Source organism: Tauraco erythrolophus, chromosome 1, assembly GCF_009769465.1.
Source record: "Tauraco erythrolophus isolate bTauEry1 chromosome 1, bTauEry1.pri, whole genome shotgun sequence".
Taxonomy (NCBI): domain Eukaryota; kingdom Metazoa; phylum Chordata; class Aves; order Musophagiformes; family Musophagidae; genus Tauraco; species Tauraco erythrolophus.
In genome coordinates, this window is record NC_141465.1 from 106,975,264 (window position 1) to 106,999,511 (window position 24,248).

Sequence of the window (24,248 nt, forward strand, 5' to 3'; positions counted from 1 at the left end):
TACCTGTTTCGGTTGTCCTCATCTGTACTGCTGATGAAAGTCTAAAAAAGGGACTCTTTTGGGAATTTGCATCTGTTGAATCTACTAAATCTAGTTCTTAAAAATCAAGAATTAGGTACTTAATGCTTAGGAAATTGGCATGGGTGAGCCATCCTCCCACTGGAGCAGAACCAGTGTCCCTAATGGAGAGCCAATTAGTGAGTATTCAACGGCAGAAATAATGAGTACGATCTGACTAGACATGTGAACTTAATAAACACAAATATTTTTGTTTCATTCACAAGATCATTAGAAGTAAGTGCTTTGTGGCCCCAGCCGGAACCCTCGTGGATATCTGGTCTTCTCCAACCATTAAACGCTCCACGGGGGCCATCCCAAGACTTGGTTTACGTGCCTGCAACTCCTGGCACCAAGTGAAAATCCCCAAGAAACTGGCTGTGACCGGGACGGTTTTGGCAGAGGACCAGGCAGCGCCGCTGCTCCCAGCCGGAACCCAGCGGGGCGGGCGGAACGCTGGTGCGCGGAACGCTCGGCGCAGCTCCCGTTCCCCGCCGGCAGCGGCGGCGGGAGCGCGCAGGGGCACGGGCCGCGGCGGGAGCGCGCAGGGGCACGGAGCGCAGCGGGTCGCCGCGCCGCGGGCACGATGTGGAGCCGCGGCTGGGGCGGCGCGGCCGGCGGCTCCTGTCGCCTCGCCGCGCGGCTCCTCGCCGGGCCAGCGAGCGGCCGGGAGGCGATGGGGGTGGCGCGGCCGGAGGGGAGGCCTCCCAGGTACCGTGGCTTCCCGTAAATCCTTCACCTGGGGGGCGGGAGGGCTTTGCCGGGCGGTGTGCGCCGCGCGTCGCTTCGCGTCGTGGCCGCCTCGTGTTTTGGCGACTTCCTCCCGTGACCGTGGCGCCCGGGCCGGGCGGGTGGGGTGCGGGGGCCCACCCCGTGCCCTCGGTGCCGCCGTGTGCCCGCCGGGGCCGTGTGCTGTTGGCACCAGCGGGCAGAAGTCGCTGGGAAGGGGAAGTCGAGTGTCGGGGAGTGGTTTGGGTTGTGTTTCCCGTGTCGCTTTGCTCGCCGTCCTCATCCTCGGGTGGTGCGAGCGATGTGCACGTGTGACCTGAGCGTCGTTGTACAGCCGGGTGTGCCGGCAGAGCGGTGCTGGCTGTTGGCAGAGGTACGTGCCCAAAGCACTGGCCAAAAGTAGCATTCGGAAGTTCGTTTCCATTTTTATTAAAAGGCTATAACTGTTTTTAATGAAAAGTCAGTCGTGCGTGGATTTGAGTTGTCTCAAAGCTCCTCGGTGTTTTTGAAAGAGCCTCACTGTGACAGCCTCACCTATAAAGCCGCTGGGTTTCTTTTGTCGGGTGTTTGCTTTTCAAGGGGGGGCTTCCGAGCAGAAGACAAACCTCATGGCGGGTGAAATACAGTAGCACAAACCCCAGAGAGGTTGTGGATGCCCCCTCCCTGGAGGTGTTCAAGGCCAAGTTGGACGGAGCCTTGAGTAGCCTGATCTAGTTTAGAGGCGTCCCTGCCCGTGACAGGGAGGTCGGATTAGATGATCTCTGAGGTCCCTTCCAGCCTGTGCCATTCTATGAAACTGCATCGTGCTGCTGGCGTTACATGTTTAAGGCTTGCGGTCTTGCTGTGTTTTTCTGACGCTGTAAGCAAAGATCTCTGAATGGATAAATAGTTCTAAGGAGCATGCAGCCTGAATTAATGAAAAACATGTGTTTGAAAAAGATCCATGGAGAACGGCTCAGTGTAAAACAGCAGGACTCCTACCGTCTTCTCAATAGTGTGGTTCTGAAGCTTTCTGTAAATTTTCCTGTTGCTTCTCAACATAGAAGTTTAGGGTTTAATGCTGACAATTTAATGCTGACAGTTTATGAAGTGCAGAGTGACTGAAGTAATGATGTGGTGCCTGCTGATACTAGCAGTTTTCTCTCTTTTTTTAGCCAGAGAGGTGTGTGTGTGAGGGGGGAAAATATGTCAGAATTCCATCAGATTTTTTGAGTTGTTTTAAGATTGTAGAATCATAGAATGGTTTGCGTTGGAAGAGACCTTAAAGATTATCTAGTTCCAACCCCCATGCCCACTGGGCAGGGACAAGATCTATTCAAGTGTTTTATTTTGAATGAAAATAAATATTTAATTGTAAGTTTTTTCTTTATTTTAGGAACTTGAAGGTGATTTTTAAACAAAAAAGTAGTTGTGAATTTAAAGGTTTAAACATTTCATTTTAGGATGTTAAAGAGAACAGTTCTTTGAATTTTATGATAGTTTTTCCAGAGAATGCAGTTGTGTCTGTGTTGCAGTAATATCCTGAGCAGCTCTCTGCTGTCCCTGGCTTTGCATCCTTGCCTGCACCGTGCCAGATTTAGCTTCTTTGCAGTGATGTGGTAAACGAGGTAGAGGAGCTGTTTCAGAGGGAAAAATCACCAAAATAACTTTTTTGGTCATTACTGGATTATCTTGAGGCAGGATCCGTTTCCCCATATGGCTGCACATACTTCTGGCTGCTATGTTGCAGGACGTAGGGTAGGGGAATGTGATCCGTTGTAGTGCCACAAGTGTGAAATGATGTGAATCTAAATGTGTGTGTACAATCTTTTTTCAGGCAAGTGGGAGTGTTTTCTGGCCAGGGACATCAAGGGCAACAAGAAAAACTTCGATAGATATGTCAGTGATAAAAAGAGATCTAAAGAAAATGTAAGACCTCTCCGGAAGGAAACGGGGGACCTGGCTACCTGGGATATGGAGAAGGCTGAGGTTCTCAATGACTTCTTTGCCTCAGTCTTCACTGGCAAGAGCTCCAGTGGCACAGCCCAAGTCACAGAAGGCAAAGGCAGGGACTGTGAGAATGAAGAACCACCCACTGTAGGAGAAGATCAGGTCCGAGACCATCTGAAGAACCTGAAGGTGGACAAGTCCATGGGACCAGATGAGGTGCATCCGTGGGTCCTGAGGGAACTGGCTGATGAAGTTGCTAAGCCACTATCCATCATATTTCAGAAGTCGTGGCAATCTGGTGAAGTTCCCGATGACTGGAAGAGGGGAAACATAGACCCCATCTTCAAAAAGGGGAAAAAAGAAGACCCAGGGAACTACAGGCCAGTCAGTCTCACCTCTATGCCCGGCAAGATCATGGAGCAGATCCTCCTGGCGACTATGCTAAGGCACATGGAAAATAAGGAGGTGATTGGTGACAGCCAACATGGCTTCACTAAGGGCAAATCTTGCCTGACTAGTTTGGTGGCCTTCTATGATGAGGTTACGGCATTGATGGATAGGGGAAGAGCAACTGACGTCGTCTACCTGGATTTATCCAAAGCATTTGATACTGTCCCACACGACATCCTTGTCTCTAAACTGGAAAGACATGGTTTTGATGGATGGACCACTCGGTGGATAAGGAATTGGCTGGATGGTCTTACTCAAAGAGTTGTGGTCAACGGTTCAATGTCCATGTGGAGGCCTGTGACGAGTGGTGTTCCTCAGGGGTCAGTACTGGGACCAGTGCTATTTACTATCTTTGTTGGCAACATGGACAGTGGGATCGAATGCACCCTCAGCAAGTTTGCAGATGACACCAAATTGTGTGATGTTGTGGACACGCTGGTGGGAAGGGATGCCATCCAGAGGGACCTTGACAGGCTGGAGAGGTGGGCCTGTGAGAACCTCATGAAGTTCAACAAGGCCAAGTGCAAGGTCCTGCACGTGGGTCGGGGCAATCCCAAGCACAAGTACAGGCTGGACGGAGAATGGATTGAGAGCAGCACGGAGGAAAAGGACTTGGGAGTGCTGGTGGATGAGAAGCTCAACATGAGCCGGCAATGTGCGCTGACAGCCCAGAAAGCAAATCGTATCCTGGGCTGTATCAAAAGAAGCGTGGCCAGCGGGTCGAGGGAAGTGATTCTGTCCCTCTACTCAGCTCTCGTGAGACCCCACCTGGAATACTGTGTTCAGCTCTAGAGTCCCCAACATAAGAAGGACATGGAGCTGCTAGAGCGAGTCCAGGGGAGGGCCACAAAGATGATCCGAGGGCTGGAGTACCTCTGCTATGAAGACAGACTGAGAGAGTTGGGGCTGTTCAGCCTGGAGAAGAGAAGGCTCCGGGGTGATCTTATAGCAGCCTTCCAGTACCTAAAGGGGGCCTACAGGAAAGCTGGGGAGGGACTTTTTACAAAGGCGTGTAGTGACAGGACAAGGGGCAATGGATTTAAACTGAAAGAAGGGAGATTTCGATTAGATATAAGGAAGAAATTTTTCACTGTGAGGGTGGTGAGACACTGGAACAGGTTGCCCAGAGAAGTTGTGGATGCCCCATCCCTGGAAGTGTTCAAGGCCAGGTTAGATGAGGCTTTGGGCAACCTGGTGTAGTGGAGAATTTCTCTGCCCATGGCAGGGGGGTTGAAACTAGATGATCTTTGAGGTCCCTTCCAACCCTAACCGTTCTATGATTCTGTGATTCTCTTTGTTGCCTCATTTTAAGAGTTTCAGTGACTTTTCTGTAGTACTAATGAATATAAGTATCAGGTACCAGTAGATTCAAATTCTCAGTCTGCTACCTAATGCAGAGATACTGTAAAAGTTTTAAGTTCATAGATTAAGCAGTTTATTTGTGGAGGAAATAAAGTTTACTTGATTTTTATGATGAAGAAACTGTAAATAATCAAAAGTTTTAAATAGTGCCTTAGCCTTTCTCAAAAGTCAAAAGGTACATGTTTGACATGTAGTTATACTCAGTTTGCACTCAATTACACCTAGACAGTTGTAACTGGTGTTTTTTTGTAGGCTTATGACATTCAGCCTTGGATCCTATTTGTAACTTGTGACATTTATTTATTTATTTATCTATTTATTTATTTATTTTAAACTTTGTATATCTTCTAGGAAAATACAGAGAGTCATCAGCACAAGCAGCGTCCTTTCTACTGAGAAAGATAAATCTACATCTTCGAAAGACAGCACCACCGAAGGGGCATCAAAGAGTCAGGAGAGTACAGCAGAAACACCAAAGCAGAAGTTGTTAGACCTTATTGGTAACATGAAAGTAGAAGTGAGCTACAGGAGGAAACTCGAACAGTTAAAAACACGTGAGGTCAAAAAACAAGACACAAACAAGCTGGAAGGCCCGGACAGTGAAGGTACCATGCTTCAGAGAACTACAGAAGACATCAAGCGGTAAAGTATAACAAACTCTTCTGAGTCTGTTTTCTCTTTTTTTTCAAATTGTTCTTTTCATTATCTAGGACAAAGTAAAGCATCAGATGCCATTTCCAAGTATGGAAAAAAAAAAATCTTGTAACGGAATGTGCTGTACAGATGTAGATTGCAGTTAATCACGGGGAATCTGGACAAAAGATGTTGTGTGCTTTCTACCATATGCTACCTTTTCTGCACTGAGATTCTCGAAAGGTAGCACTGGCATATGCCCATGGAAAGTTGTTTTAATGGGAGGGGGGAAATACTGTTCAGATAAAATATGATAAAACTGAGGAAAAAGGGAAAAAAAATATTTAAGAATGGCATCATGATTGTCAAGTTTTGTGAGTGGCTCCCCTTCGCAATGTGTTACGTCATGTTTATAAGCTTGCAGGTCTGTGCTGCCTGTGGTCTTCAGGCTTCAGGTCAGAGGGGGTGTGCAGTGGTGCATGCAGTGGTGCAGGGCTGCCGTTTTCCCAGGTTTGAGAACAAGAGCTTGTCAGTGTCGTTTGGCAATTGATGATTAGTGCAACATAGGGCAAACCTGGCCGTCCCCCTGGCCACTCCCATTTGAGATTATGTGTAACTGTGACTTCTGAGTTATTAAGACATAAAATGACAGTACAGCAATGACAATTTAAATATATCAAGGCTTTTATTTTTTTGTGTTTCCATATCTGTTGTGTCTCTTACAGAGGCAAGCCTTTGAATCCAGAACTGGTGGAGGCTGCTTCCGCAGTCGCGTCTTCCCTGTCACTCAATAAGAAAAAGACAGAATCAGAACTACTTGCACAACTAAGAAGACATGAAGAAACCACAGATAAACAGAAAAAGGGAGGAATTATTAACTTACGGTCTGTTTATTGAATGTTATTCTCAATAATGTTTGAAATTCTGATTTTGCAATGTCATCTTGAAAGTGACTGGGTTCTGTGTTGGAAAGATGGCCCTAAAAGATACATTTGGACAGGTTATCCTTGGAATTAATGAATATTGGGAACATTGTTGGTCTTGTTATACCAAACTTCCTAAACTTTGCCATCCTTGTTCTAAAATGGTTTTGCAGAAATGAAATTCTTTTCCTGCCCAGGATCATTACTTGCTTGAGCAGGCTAGCAAAATAACAGTTTTGGGTTTTTTTTTTTTTTTTTTCCTCCAAGCTTCTGAAATTCTCACACAATGGATGAATTTGTAGACATTTCAGACGTTCTGTCTGGACTGGTGAATTTTCATGACAGCTCTGCAGAACTAACTAGAGCAGCTCTATTTATAGCCCCACCCTTCCTTTCAAAATTTTCCAGTCAACCCAAGAAACTCATCTCTTGGCTTAACTCTGTTTCCAGTGTGGCTTTCAAAGGGATGAGAAACATTTGTTTGGAAACTGAAACAGTTGTGCATACTGCTCTTTTGGATGATGGTTAAAGACAGATTTTTCAGTCTTTTTTTTTTTTTCAGCTAGTATTCAGATAACTACTCAGAAAATAAGGCATTAAATCCAGGTGAAGTGCTGAACTAAACAGAAAATTGAATCTTCAGTAAAATAGGAATGTGAAACCTTTATTTATGGCTGATTGCAGTGTGAACTGCAAGCTGCTTATCTTAGTTTTAGTTTGTTCTGAGAAAATGAATTTGTCCCAAACCAGGATTTAAGTTCGATCCATGCATTTTTATTTTTAGGTTGCTCTAGGTAAGGGATCTGCTTTGTATGTTTATCAACGTACTGCAAACAGAGCAGCCAACAAGCTAACGATGCTTGTGGCTCATGTCTTCCAGTTAAGTGAGTGAAAACTAAGGAAGAACGTGACAGATGCTTGCACATAGTTTGAGTTAGATGGTTGCAAAGAGACTGGGCTATACAGTGCTCAGTGAATAACTTTGTTAAACAAAATGCATGTTCCTCAGAGGTTGTGAAGGGAAAAGGGAGAAACTGCAAGTTTCCCTTTTAGCCTGTATTCATGATTCTCTACCAAGAGTGCTAATGGTAGTTGTAAAGAGCAGACTGAAATTCTCTCCGAATGTTTGAAGTCTGTGCTATTTGAGGAGGAAGTATGGTTTTAGGTAGTACATTCCCAAAGACTGTGTGTCTGCTCTGTTGTCATAATGTCCTTTCAGGCTGAATGTAGGAGATCTCAAGAACAGCTTATCTCTCCACAGGCTCTTGGAGTGAAAATGAATTGCTTTAAAGGTTAGAAGTCTGGCTGTTTTATGTAAAATCGATGTATTTCTGCATTTTTTTGTTTGCTTTTTTGTGTGCAGTATTACAAAAAACTTGAGACACTTCCTAATGTAAGGAGAATAAATAAGGACTATTTTACATAAAGGATATGTTCATTAAACTGTTAATTACCAGTGAGGTTGTTCCATCTCTAACACTAGGATTTTCAGAAGAGCAGAGTACGCTAATGTCTTGATAATGGCATCAGCTGTGGGTGACCAACTTAAGTGTAATTAGAACCTATTTCAGTACCTGATAAAGATGTCTGAGGACTGTACTGGTACTGACGAGCCAATGCATGCAGTGGCTAACCGCATATGTGCCTGCATCTATTCCTTAAGGTATACGTACTTGTCTGTAAATGTGCTTGGTCTGCCCACTGGCACCAAGGGCTCGCTGTCCTCACCACCCATTGTGCTTTTCCTGAAGCACTTAGGCAGCTGTGGCAGAAAGAAGGTGTCTAAGGAAGTCATAGTCTAGGCAAAAAGGCTTTTTTTCTGTTGAAAGAGAGTTTAAATTCTTCAGAAATTTAAAAGCCGAAGTCCCTGCAGCTGTATAGTGCCTCTCTGTAGTTGATTGATGAGTTAAGATGTGCTATTACAATATTTTATAACATGCTTGTCGATGAATCACTATGGTTACTAAAATGCATTTTCCTCAACCAAAACCAGCCTTTTTGGTTGGCTAGGAATATCATGGCTGGCTTGCTGTGCTTTGAGTTGGAAAGTTCTATTCCCTGAGGCAGCTTTGTGAACTAACTGTTTTCCCCTGGGAATATACTTTTTTTTTCCCCCCCCCTTTTCCTCGCTGACTATATGCTGAAAAGTTCTGTTTTCTTCCTTAATAGTTAGGTAACTCTTCAGTTCAAAACTCTTATCAGTGGATGAGTTTTCAAGAAAGACTTGCTTATTTTCATGACTGAAAACTTGGTTAATAGTAACCTTTCACAGTCAGGCTCTGAGATAAATGTGGTACTTTCAGCTTTGATTTTAAAAAGCCCAGCAGCCCTCAGACTTGCTTGGGCATTACTTTATGCTCCAGAATACCTCAATCCACACAAGGCATTAAAATGCTTTTGATGTATTAGAAAGCAATTACTTTTATTCATACATGGTTATTTTGTGTTGAATTTGAGTTGATACAGGCATTTCAACTTTTCATTTTTTTCCTATAAAGGTTTTGCATTCAATATACTGACACATTTTAAAAGCTGATATATATTCCTCCATTAATTAAAACTATTCAAAGATGAGATAGGTTCACAAACAGTAGAGCCATGTAATGTTCAACTGCAAAAAAAATCGGGATACTGCTATTAAGATTTGTGATACATAATAAATTGTACGTTGTCCAGATCTTTTGGTTTTACCAATTTTTTTTTTTTTCCAGGATTGTGGCATGACCTCCAGAGGTCACTGTTGTATGCAGTTGTCACGTTGCCTTGTTTTGTAGCCAGTGTGAGGACAGCGTGTTCGCTAGCAGGGGAAAATATTAACGATACAGGAATTTATTTTCCTCAGTGTGGGATGAAGTTTCACTCAGTGGAAATTACAACAGCACTATACCAAAATAAAATCTGCAGCACTACAAGTTGAAATTTCAGCTCCTGTTTTGGGTGAAGAAGAAGAAAAGTCATTCGGAACTTAGACTAAAGTATATCCAAAGGTCCTTGGGTCTCCATTTTTAGTGTTATAATTATTGGTTGGTAATCAGGAAAGAGAGGGAATCTGTGGTTGTTACCAAAGCTCTCCCTCTTCCTGTCTCTGGAAGGCAGAAGTATCTCGGAACTTAGGTTTTTAATGTCATGTTGGCACATGAGGCAATATCATGTAATATCCGACCACTGTAGGTACGCTGGGGTTGGAGTATGACTTTGTAATCTGATGTTTTTCATTACAAAAGTCACTAAAAACATCTTTGTAGTTTTATTTTTAGTTAATGCAGGTGCACTTGTAATGATGGAGTGATTAATGTTGCTGCCAGAAATGTTCATATACCAATGATGGGTTGACATTAGGACTTCCCAGTGAGAAATGTAATACTGTTGACTGCATGTTCTGGTAGCTTGGTAGCATGGTCTGTCCAGACTTACTGTGCAAAACCACAAATAAATCAAGGTTAGCTGTGAGGAGAGCTTCTCTGAGGAAACCTAATCCCCCTGTAGCACAGGATCACTCCAGCCTTGTAGGTCATAGTCAAGTCAAGCAGTTGGGCTGGGCTGTGTGTGACTGACCTTAGGAATTATGTCCCTTTGACCCCCAGAAGTGTGTCAAGCCTCGGTAATGCCAGCAGGCACTTCGTAGAGTAATTTCTAGTGTGAGATATGCAAGTAATCTGAGATTGTTTTTTCCTGAAGGTTAAAACGAAATTATTTAAAACTTGTTTTCAGATGCCTTTCTTTCAAAGAAGGTACTTGAAGAGCCTTGCTATTCTTCTTGTGCCATTTGAAACCACATCTAAGACCGAAGAGAAATCCTACTGTGTTGCTGTGGCAATTAACTTTTACAATTTTCCAGAAGTATTTCTTTCTTGTCAATAAAATCTCTTTCGACTTTAACTGCCAAAAAATTAGTTTGAATTTCATTCAGATTTTCATAAAATGGATATGTAGTATTTTTCCCTTGGCCCATTTTTGGGGTTTTTTTGAGACCATATTTATGTCTTAAAACTTGAGCACTGCAATTTTGAATGGCTGCGCGTAACTGGAAGTGGTTGGGCAGAGAAGATAGCTGTGAGGAAGAATTACCAGCTTGGTCTTTACCAATGAACAGACTTAACCAGTTAAGGGGACTAATTGGTGGAGGCAGAAAGGTGGTGCGTTTTGCCCGTTGCGTTGAGAACGAGCTGCGTACGGTGCTGGAAGAGATCAGAGCGTTTGCTTTTCATGTATGATTTTGACTACAGAATTATGAAGGAAGAGGAGGTCTGTTAATGCTGTAATGTGATTATGCAATGCAACAGATTGCAGTGGATCAGGAAAGGTGACCTACTTATCAGGGTGACATGATTGACCCGTGTCAGCTGATGTGTGAAGGCAAGCTTCTTTTGGGTCTGCAGCAGCTCAGCTCTGTCCTGGGGCAGTGTCGGTTGCTGTCCAAAAAAACTGATGAGATTTACCTCCTTATTTCAGCATATTCCTTGTATCTGGAGAAATTCCTCATTTACTTCAGCAAAACATACCTAGTGCACTCTGTGAATATTGGTATGCAGATATATGAAATTTTACTCTTAGTTGGAAGCTAAATAATTTCAAAGAAAGCATTCATTGTAGATTTACTAGGCTAAAATGGCACTTTTCATTTAATCTGTATGGAATGTAACAACTGACGTGGTTTAAAAAGTAAGACTTAAATAACGACTTAAAAATGAGTGTTTTGTGAGGAATGTATAATTCTATCTTATAGATGCTTATGAAGCCAATTGAGAATAGAGTTTCTGGTTAATGTATGTGACAAAGTTCCTTGCTGTGTTGATCTGTTGACTTTTTACTTTCATGTCTTTAATTTCAGCAACGTTATTGCAGAAATGGCAGTTAAAAGACAGTCCCCAGCTCAGAGAGGTGCGAGGATATACAATCGCATTTCCTTGGAGTTCGATGAGGATGGTCAAAGAATCAAGCCTGAAAGATTATCACCTCAGTCTTTTGACTCCAGAAGGTATTTTTGTGTTCTCTGCTAATAGGAGGAGTGTGCAAAAAATTACTGATGGATAATATTTTAAATCTAGTTGTACATGTTCATGTTACCATGATACTTCAGAGCTTAAAGAAATTACTGAAGTATTTTTCAAGAAAAGCACTGTTAGTGTTGAAATAAACTTCTGTGAGAACACATTAGTTAGCCAGCTAAACAAATAATTGCACTTTTTTAATATTAAATTTTAGATAATTAAAAATAATTAGTGCTGAAATGTAATTGTGTTTGTTTTAACTAGTTTAAATTATTCTCACTTATGCATAGTACAATTTTATGTCACTTTCTTAACTTTTGGGAAATGAAGGCTTTGAAGGCTTACTTTCTTCTAATGGAAAATTTTTATCAAAGTTGTGCGTTTAGAAAAGTTTCATCCATTCTGTTAAAGTTGTTCTTTTTTATTTTTTACCACCTTGTTGCAACTGATAAGTCATTCCGTGGTTTCTGTATTGTCTGTGACATTATAATTGTCTATGAAATTAACTTTATAATTTACATGATGATTTCAGGGTCCTCTTAAATTTATCTTGCTGCTGGTTTATGTGGCAAGCCTGTTTCTTAATGAATTGCGGAGTGCTCTTAAATTTTTGTTTTACTCCTGTAAGCTATGCTGCTTTCTTGCCTGCAGTCTTTTGATTTTCCCATGGCAGCTCATCATCACATTTCTTCTCAGTATTTTCTTTCTCTAGCAGTTTTGATTTTAGTAAGATCAACTTCTCTAATCATCAATTTATTTTGCAAATTAATTGCCTTTTTTGGGGGTTAGGGCCTGGAAGTTGAGGGAGTCTTTTGTGTTTAGATAGATAATGCTGAATACAGAATTTGGATAACTAAGGGAAAAAAAAAGCATAAATACATGGGTAAGTAGATATACAATATTCTGCACTCTTGGGCTGAGACATCTATTTCGATATATCATACACAGAGAATTGTGACTTTTTGTAAGGAACAAATTGGAACATATGCATTGAGCCGTATAGATCATGCCAAAACCTCAAAGAAGTGGCTTATAGACAGTCATTAGAAGGACTTAACCTGCTTGCTGAAATGTTTCTGAGTAACTTCCTTGCTCTTGAGCTACCAAACTGTTAATATGTTAAGGAAGTATCTCTTGAGCCTCTTCCGTGTTATAAGACCAGCAAGCAATGTTTTGTTTTCTCAAGCAAAGCTTGTAGAAAGTGCAAGAGTGGCTTCTTGTAATGGAACTTGAAGGGAAGAAGCGGAACAAGGTTCTAGATCAAGCCCGTCTGTCTTAGATATTTCTATCCGGGGATTTTCGTTCAGCTGTAAGCTGCCGGTTTGAGGAGCATGGAGCTGACTCTGTTAGTTGCTGAGTAGTTCTATGGATATTTTTAATCGGGGGATAATTATCAGCTGGAGTTGGTAGTCACACAAAAGTAGTTTTGTTATTAGGCTATGATTCTTGACTGAGTGTGAGAAATACTTTATTGAAGGTATTGGATTGAAAGTTTTTTGAGGTTTGAAAGAATAGAAATAATATGATCTAGAAGTATAAACTGAAAACCTGAGCTATTATGTGCTTGTACAGTGTCCATTATTTTGTTTCTTTGCTAAACTTTTTATTTATTAAGATACTTCAAAGTGAAGTTATTTTCACTTATATTTGAAAACATTTATTAAATTTATGATATCTGAGAAGCTGTCTTGCTCTCTTTGTGTGATGAAACTGTACTTGGTATATAACTTCAGGAACAGTAGCTTAAAATAGTTTTAAAAATCCCTGTAATGAGCAAACTGTCTCCGGTTTCAGTCCTAAATTTCCTCCTGCATCCCTGAAAATCTAACGGGTATAGTTATTTATTGATAATATTAAAAAAAAAAAGGGTTAAGAAGAATATCTAAGTTTACATGGAGTTAGTAGATTTCAATGAAATGAGTGATGTTGCTTCATAGTCATTTGAACTAGTCATTTTGAAATAAATGTTCTTCCAAGTTATGCTTGTATCTTTGGCCAATGTTATTGGGAGTTAAACACAGATTGGAAAATGTAGTCCTAAATCAACATTCTTTTAAGGCTCCGTAATTAGATTACTCTGTGCTGAAATAGGTCCAGGGTAGTCACATCAGTAAAATGTAATATGACAAGAGCAGGTTTGCAGACGTAGTTGTGGCCATCAGAAATCCGCAGTAAATTCAGAGAGGTGAAATTTTAAGGTCAGGAAGGGCAAGTATTGCCAAGGTAACTGTGAATATGTAATAACATAAAGTAGGAATCATTAGAATTTCAGTGGAAACCTGGAAGATTGTATGATTAAAAGAATAGTTTTTTTCTAAAGTTCAGTGTATCCTACAGTAAAGGCATTGATTTTTTTTCTTTGTTTCCATTTATAAGAAAATTTATTTTGATTACTTGTTGAACTCTTGGATTTAAAAAAAAAAATTAGTATAGGCTTATGGTAAAGATAAATATGATTAAAAATAGATCATCAGAGTGAAATACTTTCATATTCAGAAGAGAGAGCATCAGAGTGGTGCTATTTAAAATATATCATACAGATATACTTTGAGTGTTTGCCATATGGCAGAGAAGGTGGCTGTGTAATCTTCCAAAAAGGCTATTTGTGTCATAAAGCAGGAATTGTTTGATTTAGCTGTTGCCTTTTCTCTTCCTGAATTGTGCAATATTTTTTACAGGGAAAAAACCCAAATCACCAGATTCACTTTTTATTTGCAACTTTGTAAACTTGCTTGAGTACTGTGGTTTGATACTATTTAGCTGTGTTCGGTTTCCTAAATATTTCAGTTAAAAATGCCTGCAAATATAATGTTTGATTTCTGCTCGTTCTTTCACACGGAAATGTTTTGGGAAACTCTGTTACAGACGAATAATAAAGTCATAAACATTTTCTCTGGTTAAAAGCCTGAGACTTTAGTGAGAATCACTATCTCATTTTTTTCCTCCAGAGATCTGTTAGTTCATGAGAATATTTTGTGCTTTTAAATTTGTTATCTGGCAATGTTGTGAAGTGTTGTGAAATACTAAATATCATTTTTCTTTTTTTGTTTATAGAAGTCTCAAAGTAGGAAGGAGGCTTAATATATTCACTAAGGCTTCTGCAGAAACAGAAAATGCACTGAAAACAGGTTAGTGGAAATTCAATAATGAAAAACCCAGTGAAGCCAAGTTCTGAATTTTTAGAATATCAAAAGATTCACTGTTGTGAAGGAGACTTAAGACCTGTTAACTTCCTGCTTTCAGACCTATAAAAAAATGAATACTGTAATGTGACTCTGAGTTTTAGTAAGCAAAACTTCCATGCAGTGTAATAGATTAATGTTTTCTGTACTAATCAGGACATTCCGTTACTGAACTTGAAGGGTAAAACTGGCTTTTTGTCACTAATGCTCATCTTTCTTCTGTGAGTGTAAAACTAGCCTGGAGGATGAGTATGTTGGCTCTAGTAGGTTATTTGATCAGGTTGCAAACTTACAGTATTCGTTTTATGGCAAAGAAACGCAAGACTGTGATCCCAGGGAAACATGCGTGCTTTACAGGTGGCTAAATATAAGCAGGGTAGAAAAAAATCAAGACCATGTGTTTGATTGCTTTGTGGCCTTCTCTTGTTTACTGTTGTATGTGTAGCTTGAAAGATTCTGTAAGTGGCTGACAAACAATGCCTTGCTTTACCTACTGCAAAGCTCTTCATAAATGTTTACAACTGTAGAATTGTAGAATGGTTTGGGTTGGAAGGGACCTTTAAAGGTCATCTAGTCCAATGTCCTTGCAATGAGCAGGGACATCTTCAACCAGATCAGGTTGCTCAGAGCCCTGTTCATCCTGATCTTGAATGTTTCCAGGAATTGGGCATCTACAGCCTTTCTGGGCAGCCCGTTCCAGTTTTTCACCACCCTCATAGTGAGGAATTTCTTCCTTACAGGTAGCTGAAATCTACCCTCTTTTAGTTTAAAACCATTACCCTTTGTCCTATCACTAGAGGCCCTGCTAAAAAGTTTGTCTCCCTTACTTTGTCCTCCTTTAAGTACAGAGAGGCTGCCAGAAGGTCTCCCTGGAGCCTTTCCAGGCTGAACAACTCCAACTCTCTCAGCCTTGGTGCTCCAGCCCTTGGATCATCTCTGTGGCCCTCTGAACCTGCTCCAACAGCTCCATGTCCTTTTGTTGGAGGGCCCCAGAGCTGAAGGCAGTACTTCAGGTGGGGCCTCAGGAGAGCAGAGTAGAGGGGCAGAATCACCTCCCTCGACCTGCTGGCCACGCTTCTTTTGATGCGGCCCAGGATACAATTGACTTTCTGGGCTGCAAGCGCACATTGCTGGCTCATGTTGAGCTTCTCATCCACCAGCACCTGCAAGTCCTTTTCCTCCGTGCTGCTCTCAATCCATTCTCCTGTAAGATAAAAACAAAAAATAACAGCAAAACAGGTATGATGTACTTTCACATTCACTGAATGGTACAGCTCTGCAGAAACAGTCTTAATGCCACATAAGGGGAATAGCTTTCACACATGAAGACAGCTTTACTACAGATTGGGTTTTGGCTAAGAGTGTTTGAATATGGGCAAGTCATTTAAACAACTCCCTCACTTTTCTTTCTGAGCAATGAAACTGTGCATTGTTAGCCCTGATCTTTAATACGCTGATTTCCCTAAGCTATTTTGTGGCCTTTTGCAGAAAAGACTTTATTCCAGTGTAGTAACTTAGAATGATGGATAAAGCCAGCAGCTGCAGAAGAAATAGTGTTCATCACTGATATCTTAGATAGGTATTTGTTTCTGTTTCAAGAGTAGGACTGATAGTTTTTGCCAGATACTAGCTGAGTAGTTTTCTCCTTTTTTTTACACGTGAAGCTGCAGGGAGAAATTCATTTGTATACTTAATTTCTTTATTAAAATGTCAGACAGGACTATTTGCATATTTTCAAGCAGCTGTGAGCTTTCTGTATGTAGTCAACTCTATGATGGACTATGAAGGTTGCTTATTAGAATGGATAAGACTGACGGTTTCCTTAAAACTGATCCATTTTACATATAAAAACATACTGAGTGATGCAGCATTTGTTTCTAGCTATCTTGACAAATGTGATGGTCAGGTAACTGACATTTGAGTTGAATCAAATTTACTCAGGTAGCATGGTGAGAATTTAACCTTTCTTTTTTGCATGAACACAATGCAGATACAAGGGCGCATAGTAGTCATCCTAGATAAGTTTTTTTTTTTTTAAACAAAAAACTGCAATGTGCGTAAGTTGTGTAAGAGAGCAAGTGGACTTTATTGGGTTTGTAATTAGGTATTAAGAATAAACTTCTTTCAGCTTTTTATATGGTGTTTCCTTGTTTGATTCCAGGTAGCCTTGAGGAATTCTACAATATATTCTAAGCTGGGAAGCTTATTATTTGGCTTACTGACTAAGACTGATGACAAAAAAATTTTTGCATTAATCTTGGGAAATACCAGCATGATACTTGATACCTTGATACATTTCCTTTCACTTTCTTGGCTTATGTTAGTGGAGATAATGAGTTATAATACTGTTTATACGTGACAGAAATCAAGTTCTGTTATGTATTGAATATTTATTTTGAAAACCTGAATGTTAACTGGAAAGTAAATTGGCATCCTGAAAAAATTATTCATATCTGTTAACATAAAATATCAGTGTTATTTTCTGTTTCACGGAGGTGAAAATATGTTTATTACCTTTTCTGCAAGCCGGAAAAAAAGAGCTTCTGATCTCTTCTGTTAGCAGATTTATTAGTAGCGCATTATTAGAAGATATTCTTTAAGATGTGGGCAATAATTTCATTTTGGTATGATTTCTCATGTTGTCTTTTATCTGTATTTTTTTCCTGCCTCCAGCCTTCAAATCAAAGTAGGCAGCTAGGGAATATAGTTCTGGAAATTTCCTTGCTAAGTAAGAGATAATTTGAAAAAGTATCTTCTGATTTAACACTTTTCAGTATGTAAAAATACTGTTTGCTCTTTCATTTTGTTTTTTTCTTGAATGAGGGGGGAGATTATTTTTTTCTTTTTTTAAATCTGGTTGAGTTGTAAGCCATTGAGCCAAAGATGAAATTATATCTTCGTTTCAAATACTTATGCTTAGCTGTAGTAACATAATAGCCGATTGGCCATGATCCACTTCAAATGGGCTGTAACATTTGAACTCACATCAGGATCTCTGCTCCAAGGAGCTTAGGGTGAATTGATAACTCGGAGAGACAAGAAATCAAAGGGGAGCTCGATTTATGCCAGCTCATGAGACAGCAGCCCCAGGCACTCTCAGCAGTTCCTCCCTGTCCTGTGGTAACAGCTTGTTCCCTTCACTTCAGCGATGCGGTTCAGTCTGGGCTTGTGACCAGTTCTCCTGGGCCAAGGGGCAGGAACTCCTTAAGAGTAACTGCTGCTGTTTGAGTATGCTTTGATTAAAAAAAATTAGTAATAATAATATGCATCAGGAAAGATGTGTCCTTAAAGGGGCTGTTTGACTTTGGGAGAAGAATAGGAAATTGGGATTTCTCAAGCCCGAGAGACAAAAACTGGGACACTTACACGAGTGCTGGGGAAAGAATTGTCTTGATTTGTAGATTGAATTGTCTCCCTGAAGGAGAGTATAGTTGTGAAGTACCTCAAAACTCCTGTAGAAGGCAAGATTACTTTAGCGAAGTGCACCAGTCAAGTTCAGAGTTTGCTGTGTGTACAATTTGTGAAAGACAAAAAGGAAAAAAATATTGTGGAAAAATTTAATTTCTGCTCTGTGTGAAAGGCTTAAAAAGAAATTGTCCTCTAGAGGTTCAGAATATGTTTTCACCAGACGTTTGAGAATTTAACAGACTGTCATTTCAACAGAGAAGTCTCATTTGAGAAAGGCGATGCTGGCATCTAAGGTAGAATAATTTGGGCAGCTGAAAGTATTAGTTATTAGCTGAAACGTTAATGTTAAAGGACTTTGTTTTAACTAGTGAGAAGTCTTTGGCATGCTGACAGATGTTTGCAAAATTTCTTTTTTAGTATCTTCACCAACAATTTGGGATCTGGAATTTGCAAAGGAAATTGCAGCAGTAACTGCACAGCCTCCCCGAAACGGTTTTGAGGAGATGATCCAGTGGACAAAAGAAGGAATACTGTGGGACTTCCCAATTGACAATGAAGCTGGTACGTGCAGCGTTAACTTTTATTATCTGTCTATATTTATCTTTTTTGGGAATTAGAGCATGTTAGGACCTTCGACTGTTTAACATAGTGTTTCAGCTGGGAGTCATGCATTCGATAGTAAACAAATAGAATTTTCCAACTGTCCCAAATCAGAGATGCGTCAGATGAACTCATTCTGGCACTCTTCAGGTGAAGTCCTGCAGGTGGTTTGGCTGATCCGAGTACTGGCCGCTGCCAAAACTCACTCACTCCCCCGCTTTCAACACCAAAAGGCCATTCAAGTCTATTACATAATACCTTTTACTGTGCAGCTTCTTTAAGAAGCTTCTAGCAGAGGGTGAGGAATCTTAAAACTGCTATGTGTGTTTTATAATGCTGATTCTGTTCTTTGGTGCGGCTCTCAGACCAAGTGGCTAGCTGGATCCTAATCAGCTGTCTGCCAGTTCCGTATCTGCACTGGCTGAGTGTTAAAACAGTTGTTTGCTCCCTTTGTTCTATCTGTTTCGTAAGAAAAAACAGTCACAATATTCACTCGTTCTGGGTATCTATCTTAACGAGACATCTTTGTGCACAGTATTTATTTTTATTACCATTAAAAAAAAAAAAAACAACAAACCTCTGTGTGAAGTTAAGCCAGCAGAGAGAGAGAGAATGCTAAGGAAGGGAAGAAGAACTACAGAAAGCAAGTGTACGCTTTGGGAATGGGGACTTCATAACTTCAGGGAGAACTTGGCTGTGGTTTGCTCCCCCCCCCCCCCGCCCCCCCAAAAGAGACCTTAAAGACATCAAACACAACTACTTTAGAATGATTCAGTCACTGAAAGCAAAACAGGTTAGTATCTGAAGCTGGGAATCTTTGAAAATCTGTCCTATACTGAGTTGCAAATTGCATAATGTGCTTCATTGTTTCTTACTGTTTATTCTCATCCTATTTTGGCCGTTTCTTTACAGAATTTAATCACTGCTCCCAGAACTGATTTGTTCCATCATGTAGAAATCTGAGTATATTCTAGTCGTGTTTTTGCAAGCTTAAAACCACTGCGACCAATGGTTTTTCTGTTGTTGTAATGTGGCTGGAACCCTGCTGTCTGGGGCTGTAAGTGGACCAGGCGTCTTTGGCAGCCAATGGTTTTTCTGTTACAGCAATGTGGCCGGAACCGTGCTGTCTGGGATGGGGTGGCGAATGGACAAAGAGTCTTTACATATACTTAAACAAGAATCTTTATTGATTTGTCCACAAAGACTAGTCATGTGGAACATTCTGGTGGAGCGTTCCAAAATCTATCACCTCTCAGGTTGAAATATCAAGTCAGTAAATTCCATCCTATCAAACTGTCAGCCACAAGCTGTTAATCAGGTCAGGTATGTCAAAGCACAGTTAAAAGCTTGAGAAACTCGCTCCAATTATTTCAACATACAGTACTTTCAGAGGCTCTGCAAAAGAAGGATGCCCCTTCCCACTGTTAATTTCGCCGTTTTGTAGGTCATCTCCCTCAATAGGAGGACATTACTTCAGCTTGTACTGTATCAAGAAATGTGTGATTCTTCTTTTATGCCACAAGCATTTGGCTTTAAAAATGTTTGTGTAATTCAATTTTCTATTTAGAAAGCACGTATACTCAACTTATAGTGTTGTGAGAGCATTTAAAGTTTTAAATATAAAAAAGAAAAAATACAGCTTATAACTGTTTTTCTTGGCTTCAGAGCATCTCTGGTGTTCTTGTTAGAGTGCTTTACCGGGGCACTGTGCTGTGCTTTGAGGCATCAGGGCAAGGCTGTGATTTTTAAAACTTCTCTGGTCCTGATGCGAACATCTGAAGATGAGGCTAGATGGAAAGGCTTGCTGCAGTAGCCAGCAGCAGTTTTCCCACTGCCTCACTGCCCTGTTGTCTGCTCCTGCCTGCGTGTTCTTGCACTTCTCTGCAGTTGAAGATGCTGTTAAGTAGAAAACTACCTTTTTTTCCTCTCCATCTCTCTGACCTCTGATTAATTTTTACCAGATTAGCAAACCATTAGTATAGCTTGTGTAATGTCATTCTCATTCCTCCTCCTTTCTGCTTGCCTCTGCTTCTAGTAGCTTTAGTTCTGCTCCATGACTTGCCATGGCAAAAAGTTGGGGAAAATGTTCAGTTCTGCCCCTTTTCAAAATGAGTTCTGTGTATTTATGCCTTGACTCGAATCCTGAGGAGTGCAGTGGTTAAAAAGGACAGTGCAGATTATTTCTGTGACTTTGCTTTAGCACCTTGTTCTGAGGAGCAAATGCTTCTGCTGGGCCAGATATTGTTATGGCAGAAGCGATAGGTTTAATGGAAATCTCAGAAAATTAATGCCTCATTTGCCCAAGGTGGCTTCTGTAAGCAAAAGTTTGCCAAGTCCTCTTGTGGCTGTTTTGCTGAGATGCTGTTCCCAGCAGAGAAGCATTGGATCAGTTTACCAAGAGAGGTGGCAAATGTCGCGCAGTCATTTTAAATTGGATTTGGTTTACTAATTCTGGGTCTATCCTAGGGACCTGCTATAAAGGCATGATTTTTCTCATTCTAAAAATCCTGGAATCATAGAGTGCTTTGGGTTGGAAGGAACCTTTAAAGATCATCTAGTCCAACCCACCTGCCATGGACAGGGACATCTTTCACTAGATCAGGATACTTGGTCCTCTTTATTTACAATGAGGATGTCAGCAACTCTCCCTGTAAGGATGGACGTCTGCATTTGAGATGTCGTCTTTCAGATAAGGTTGGTCATCTCTTGGGAGGGTTAGTGTTTTAGCTAGAGAAATTCCTCAGACTTTCTATTTTGTAGCACATAAGGGATTGGAAATAGGATATTGAGAGTGATTTCTTGCTTTGAGGTTGATAAAGAAAATCCTCTACTTTGGACTCCCACCATGCATGTTCTTTCAAATTAGGTTTCTGAAGATGGTGCAAGAGAGGGTGAGGGGCAGGCTTGTTCTTCCCATGCAGCAGGAGTTATGGCTTGCTGGGGGTGGGGGAGTCGTGCAAGCATATCTCATCTAATCAGTTCCCACCAGAGGTCTCTGCCTCTGATGCTTTGGGCAATTGTGATCTCTCTTTGTGATGCAGACTTTATTTTTTTGAGGACTAAAATATGTGGTCTAACTGAAATGTTTAGACTTAGCACTTCATCCCCAAACCATATATCATGTCTTTGACAAATGGGAGATCAAAATACATGATGTAATAGTTTCTTCTGACCTGAATTTGTGTGTGAGACTAAATGGTTTAATTTCTTTCAGGTTAGAGTTGAAAATTGGAAAAATAATTAATTAAACATAACCTCTTCCGATACCCTCTATTCCCAAAAGACCAAATCTTACTGGCAGGATTATTCAAATTCTTTCAGCAGAGTTTTATTGGTTTGTTTCTCTTGGATTTTTGTGACCAACAGAAGTATGGAAATCTGGAAAGGATGTTAGCTTGTGAAAGCAACCAGTAGCATCTAGGTACAGAGAGATTCTGCCTTCCCTTGGTGAGGGGAAAGTCAATATGGGTGGCATGGTAAAAGGATCATCTCTGTGCTTCTGTAAGCAGACACAGGTTTCCAAGCACATCAGAAATGTACCTTCTGAAGCTGACATGACCTTTTTTTTTTTTTTTTTTTTTTATCATAAAGGAAACGAAAAGAGCTTCTGAAGAATCATAGAATTGTAGAATGGTCAGAGTTGGAAGGGACCTTAAAGATCATCTAGTTCCAACTCCTCTGCCATGGACAGGGACATCTTCCCCTAGATCAGGTTATTCAAAGCCTCATCCAACCTGTCCTTGAGCACTTCTAGGGATAGGGCAGCCACAGCTTCTCTGGGCAACCTGTTCCAGTGCCTCACTACCCTCACAGTGAAGACTTTCTTCCTTATATCTAAAGAAACTTGCTTTCTTTTTCAAGGACAAGGGAGATAAATGGCTTGTAGCTGGTATTGATAAGCACATGTTTCTGGGAAAAATCTGTAGGAAAAATAGAGGTATTTCCTAGCTCGTTCAGATATTGCAGTACCTAGTTTAAAACAGGAAAGAAATAACACGAACTTGACAAATACAAGAGAGACTTCTCCATCTCAGAGGTGCACGTAATTTATTCTGAAAGTGTAGAAGCTCTAATACAGGCGGAAGTCTAGGACTGACATGGCTTAATTACATCAATTTTAATATTCCGGATTTAATCTCGTCAAATAATCTATCTTATCCTAGCTAGTATAGAAAAACATGTACACTCATGTTTATGGTGTAGACTTCGCATTTTTGTCTTTTGGAAATGTTCATATGCAGTATTTTTCTCTAATAACGCATTTTTACTTAAAAGTGCAAATGTCATTTACAAATCTATAGCAAATTGGGATCAAATAAAAATTTTCATGTATCTCCAACTGAAGAAGAATCTTTCAATTGCAAATCCCAGTTTTCCTTGTTTGTTTTTTTTTCTTTGAATCGGGAACTGTGAAAACAGCCTTTTTTCTGTATGTAGCAATTTGTGTTCTGAGTCTTTGTCTTGTACATGCTAGCATCATAGTATGAACAACACCAAAGGAAATCTACAGGACAGACAACACAAAATTACTGTAGGATCTGAGCTGTGCTTGATTAGAGATCTAAATAATCCCTTGTCCCATGTTCCTGTGGATGCTGTTGAAGGGGTTATCTCTTGTGCTGATTACAACTTAGCAGCTGGTGAGATACACGACACTTTTACGTCGGCATACGCTCACAGATTCAGAAAGTGTTAGAAAAACAATTTTGTATGCACGTTGGATAGCAGTAGGGTGTTAGAACCATGACTTGGAATGAACAGGCAAGTATGTTAGATGTTAGCTGTTCAGTAATAGATACTTTATGAGGTTGCCTCATTTGTTCAAGAGTAGCTTGTAGTCTTGGAGCTCCTGCAGAATTTAGGTAATCAGTGTTTCTTAAATAATTTATTAAGAAAGTGTCCCTAATCTAAAAGGTGGTACCCATGATGAATCAAAACTTTCACATATTGAACAAACAGGTTTTCAGCAAGAAGATTTATTTATTTTTTTAATTATTCCCCCCGCTCCTGCCCTGTCATCAGCTTTCAGCGAGGTTGTCAGCCAGAAAGTTGATTTCAATATTAGATATTCTTATAAATGAGAGAATAAAATGGAAGTAATACAGTAGACAGGAGTATGATATATGCCGATGTTTTTTGTGTGGAGGGAAAAATTAATGTCTTAAAATTCTGCAGTTTCTTCCACTTCTGTATGTTTGGCTTAACTGTGCAAAGAAATTAAAAGGCACAGAGCCATTATTTTTACTAATTTAAGATTATTTGCAAACTATATCTTTTCTTACTTTGTTAAATTTGCTGTTATGATAATAACTTTCTCATTTTTTTGTCCCTTCTTTTAGGGATGGAGGATGATGCTGAGTTTCACGAACATATCTTTCTGGAGAAACACCTCGAAGTCTTTCCCAAGCAAGGACCTATTCGCCACTTCATGGAACTAGTTATCTGTGGGCTTTCAAAAAACCCATACCTTAGTGTTAAACAGAAGATTGAACACATTGAGTGGTTTCAGAAGTATTTTGAGGAAAAGAAGGAACTTCTTAAAGAGATTTAAGACTTGGGAAAGTGCTTAACCTTGAAATGAAGAATCATTATGTCAAAATTAATGATTTCTTATAATGGAAATAACTGTCAGTGCACAGTAATCATGTGACCTGAAAGTTGTATTTTAAATAATAAACTGAAAGATCATACGGTAATGTGTGTATGTCTGTGTATACGTAGATATTTTTTGACAACAAAAGGAGGAACTGAAAAGTACGGCTTTTGTAGAATATCCATTTAAAATTTAGTTTATCAAAATTGTTGTCTTTTAAATTTGAAACTAATCTTTTGACCATACAAAATATTAGGTCTAATTCCACTTCGTATACTCTTCGCACTTGGTCTGTATCTCAACAGCTTTGATGATCTTTCCCTTTCTGGAAAACTTGCAATGCTTTCATTTTTAAAAACTCCTGATACAACTCTAATTTGAAAAGCTGTTA

At 40.2% G+C, this 24,248-nt stretch overlaps 1 protein-coding gene across 2 annotated transcripts; it reads left to right on the forward strand.

Annotated features, from left to right (window-relative positions):
- Positions 1-643: 643 nt before the first annotated feature.
- Positions 644-23,974, forward strand: MRPS31 (mitochondrial ribosomal protein S31). Of its 2 annotated transcripts, none has more exons than XM_086612560.1 (7): positions 644-768; positions 4,861-5,169; positions 5,886-6,044; positions 10,915-11,061; positions 14,129-14,202; positions 18,082-18,225; positions 23,604-23,974. In XM_086612560.1, exons 1-7 carry the CDS (start codon positions 644-646, stop codon positions 23,813-23,815), a joined length of 1,170 nt encoding a protein of 389 aa, XP_086468686.1. In that variant the 3' UTR covers positions 23,816-23,974. The 2 variants fall into 2 exon arrangements, with proteins under 2 accessions (XP_086468686.1, XP_086468680.1); XM_086612554.1 differs by having other exon boundaries at positions 4,879-5,169.
- The last annotated feature ends 274 nt before the right edge of the window (positions 23,975-24,248 follow it).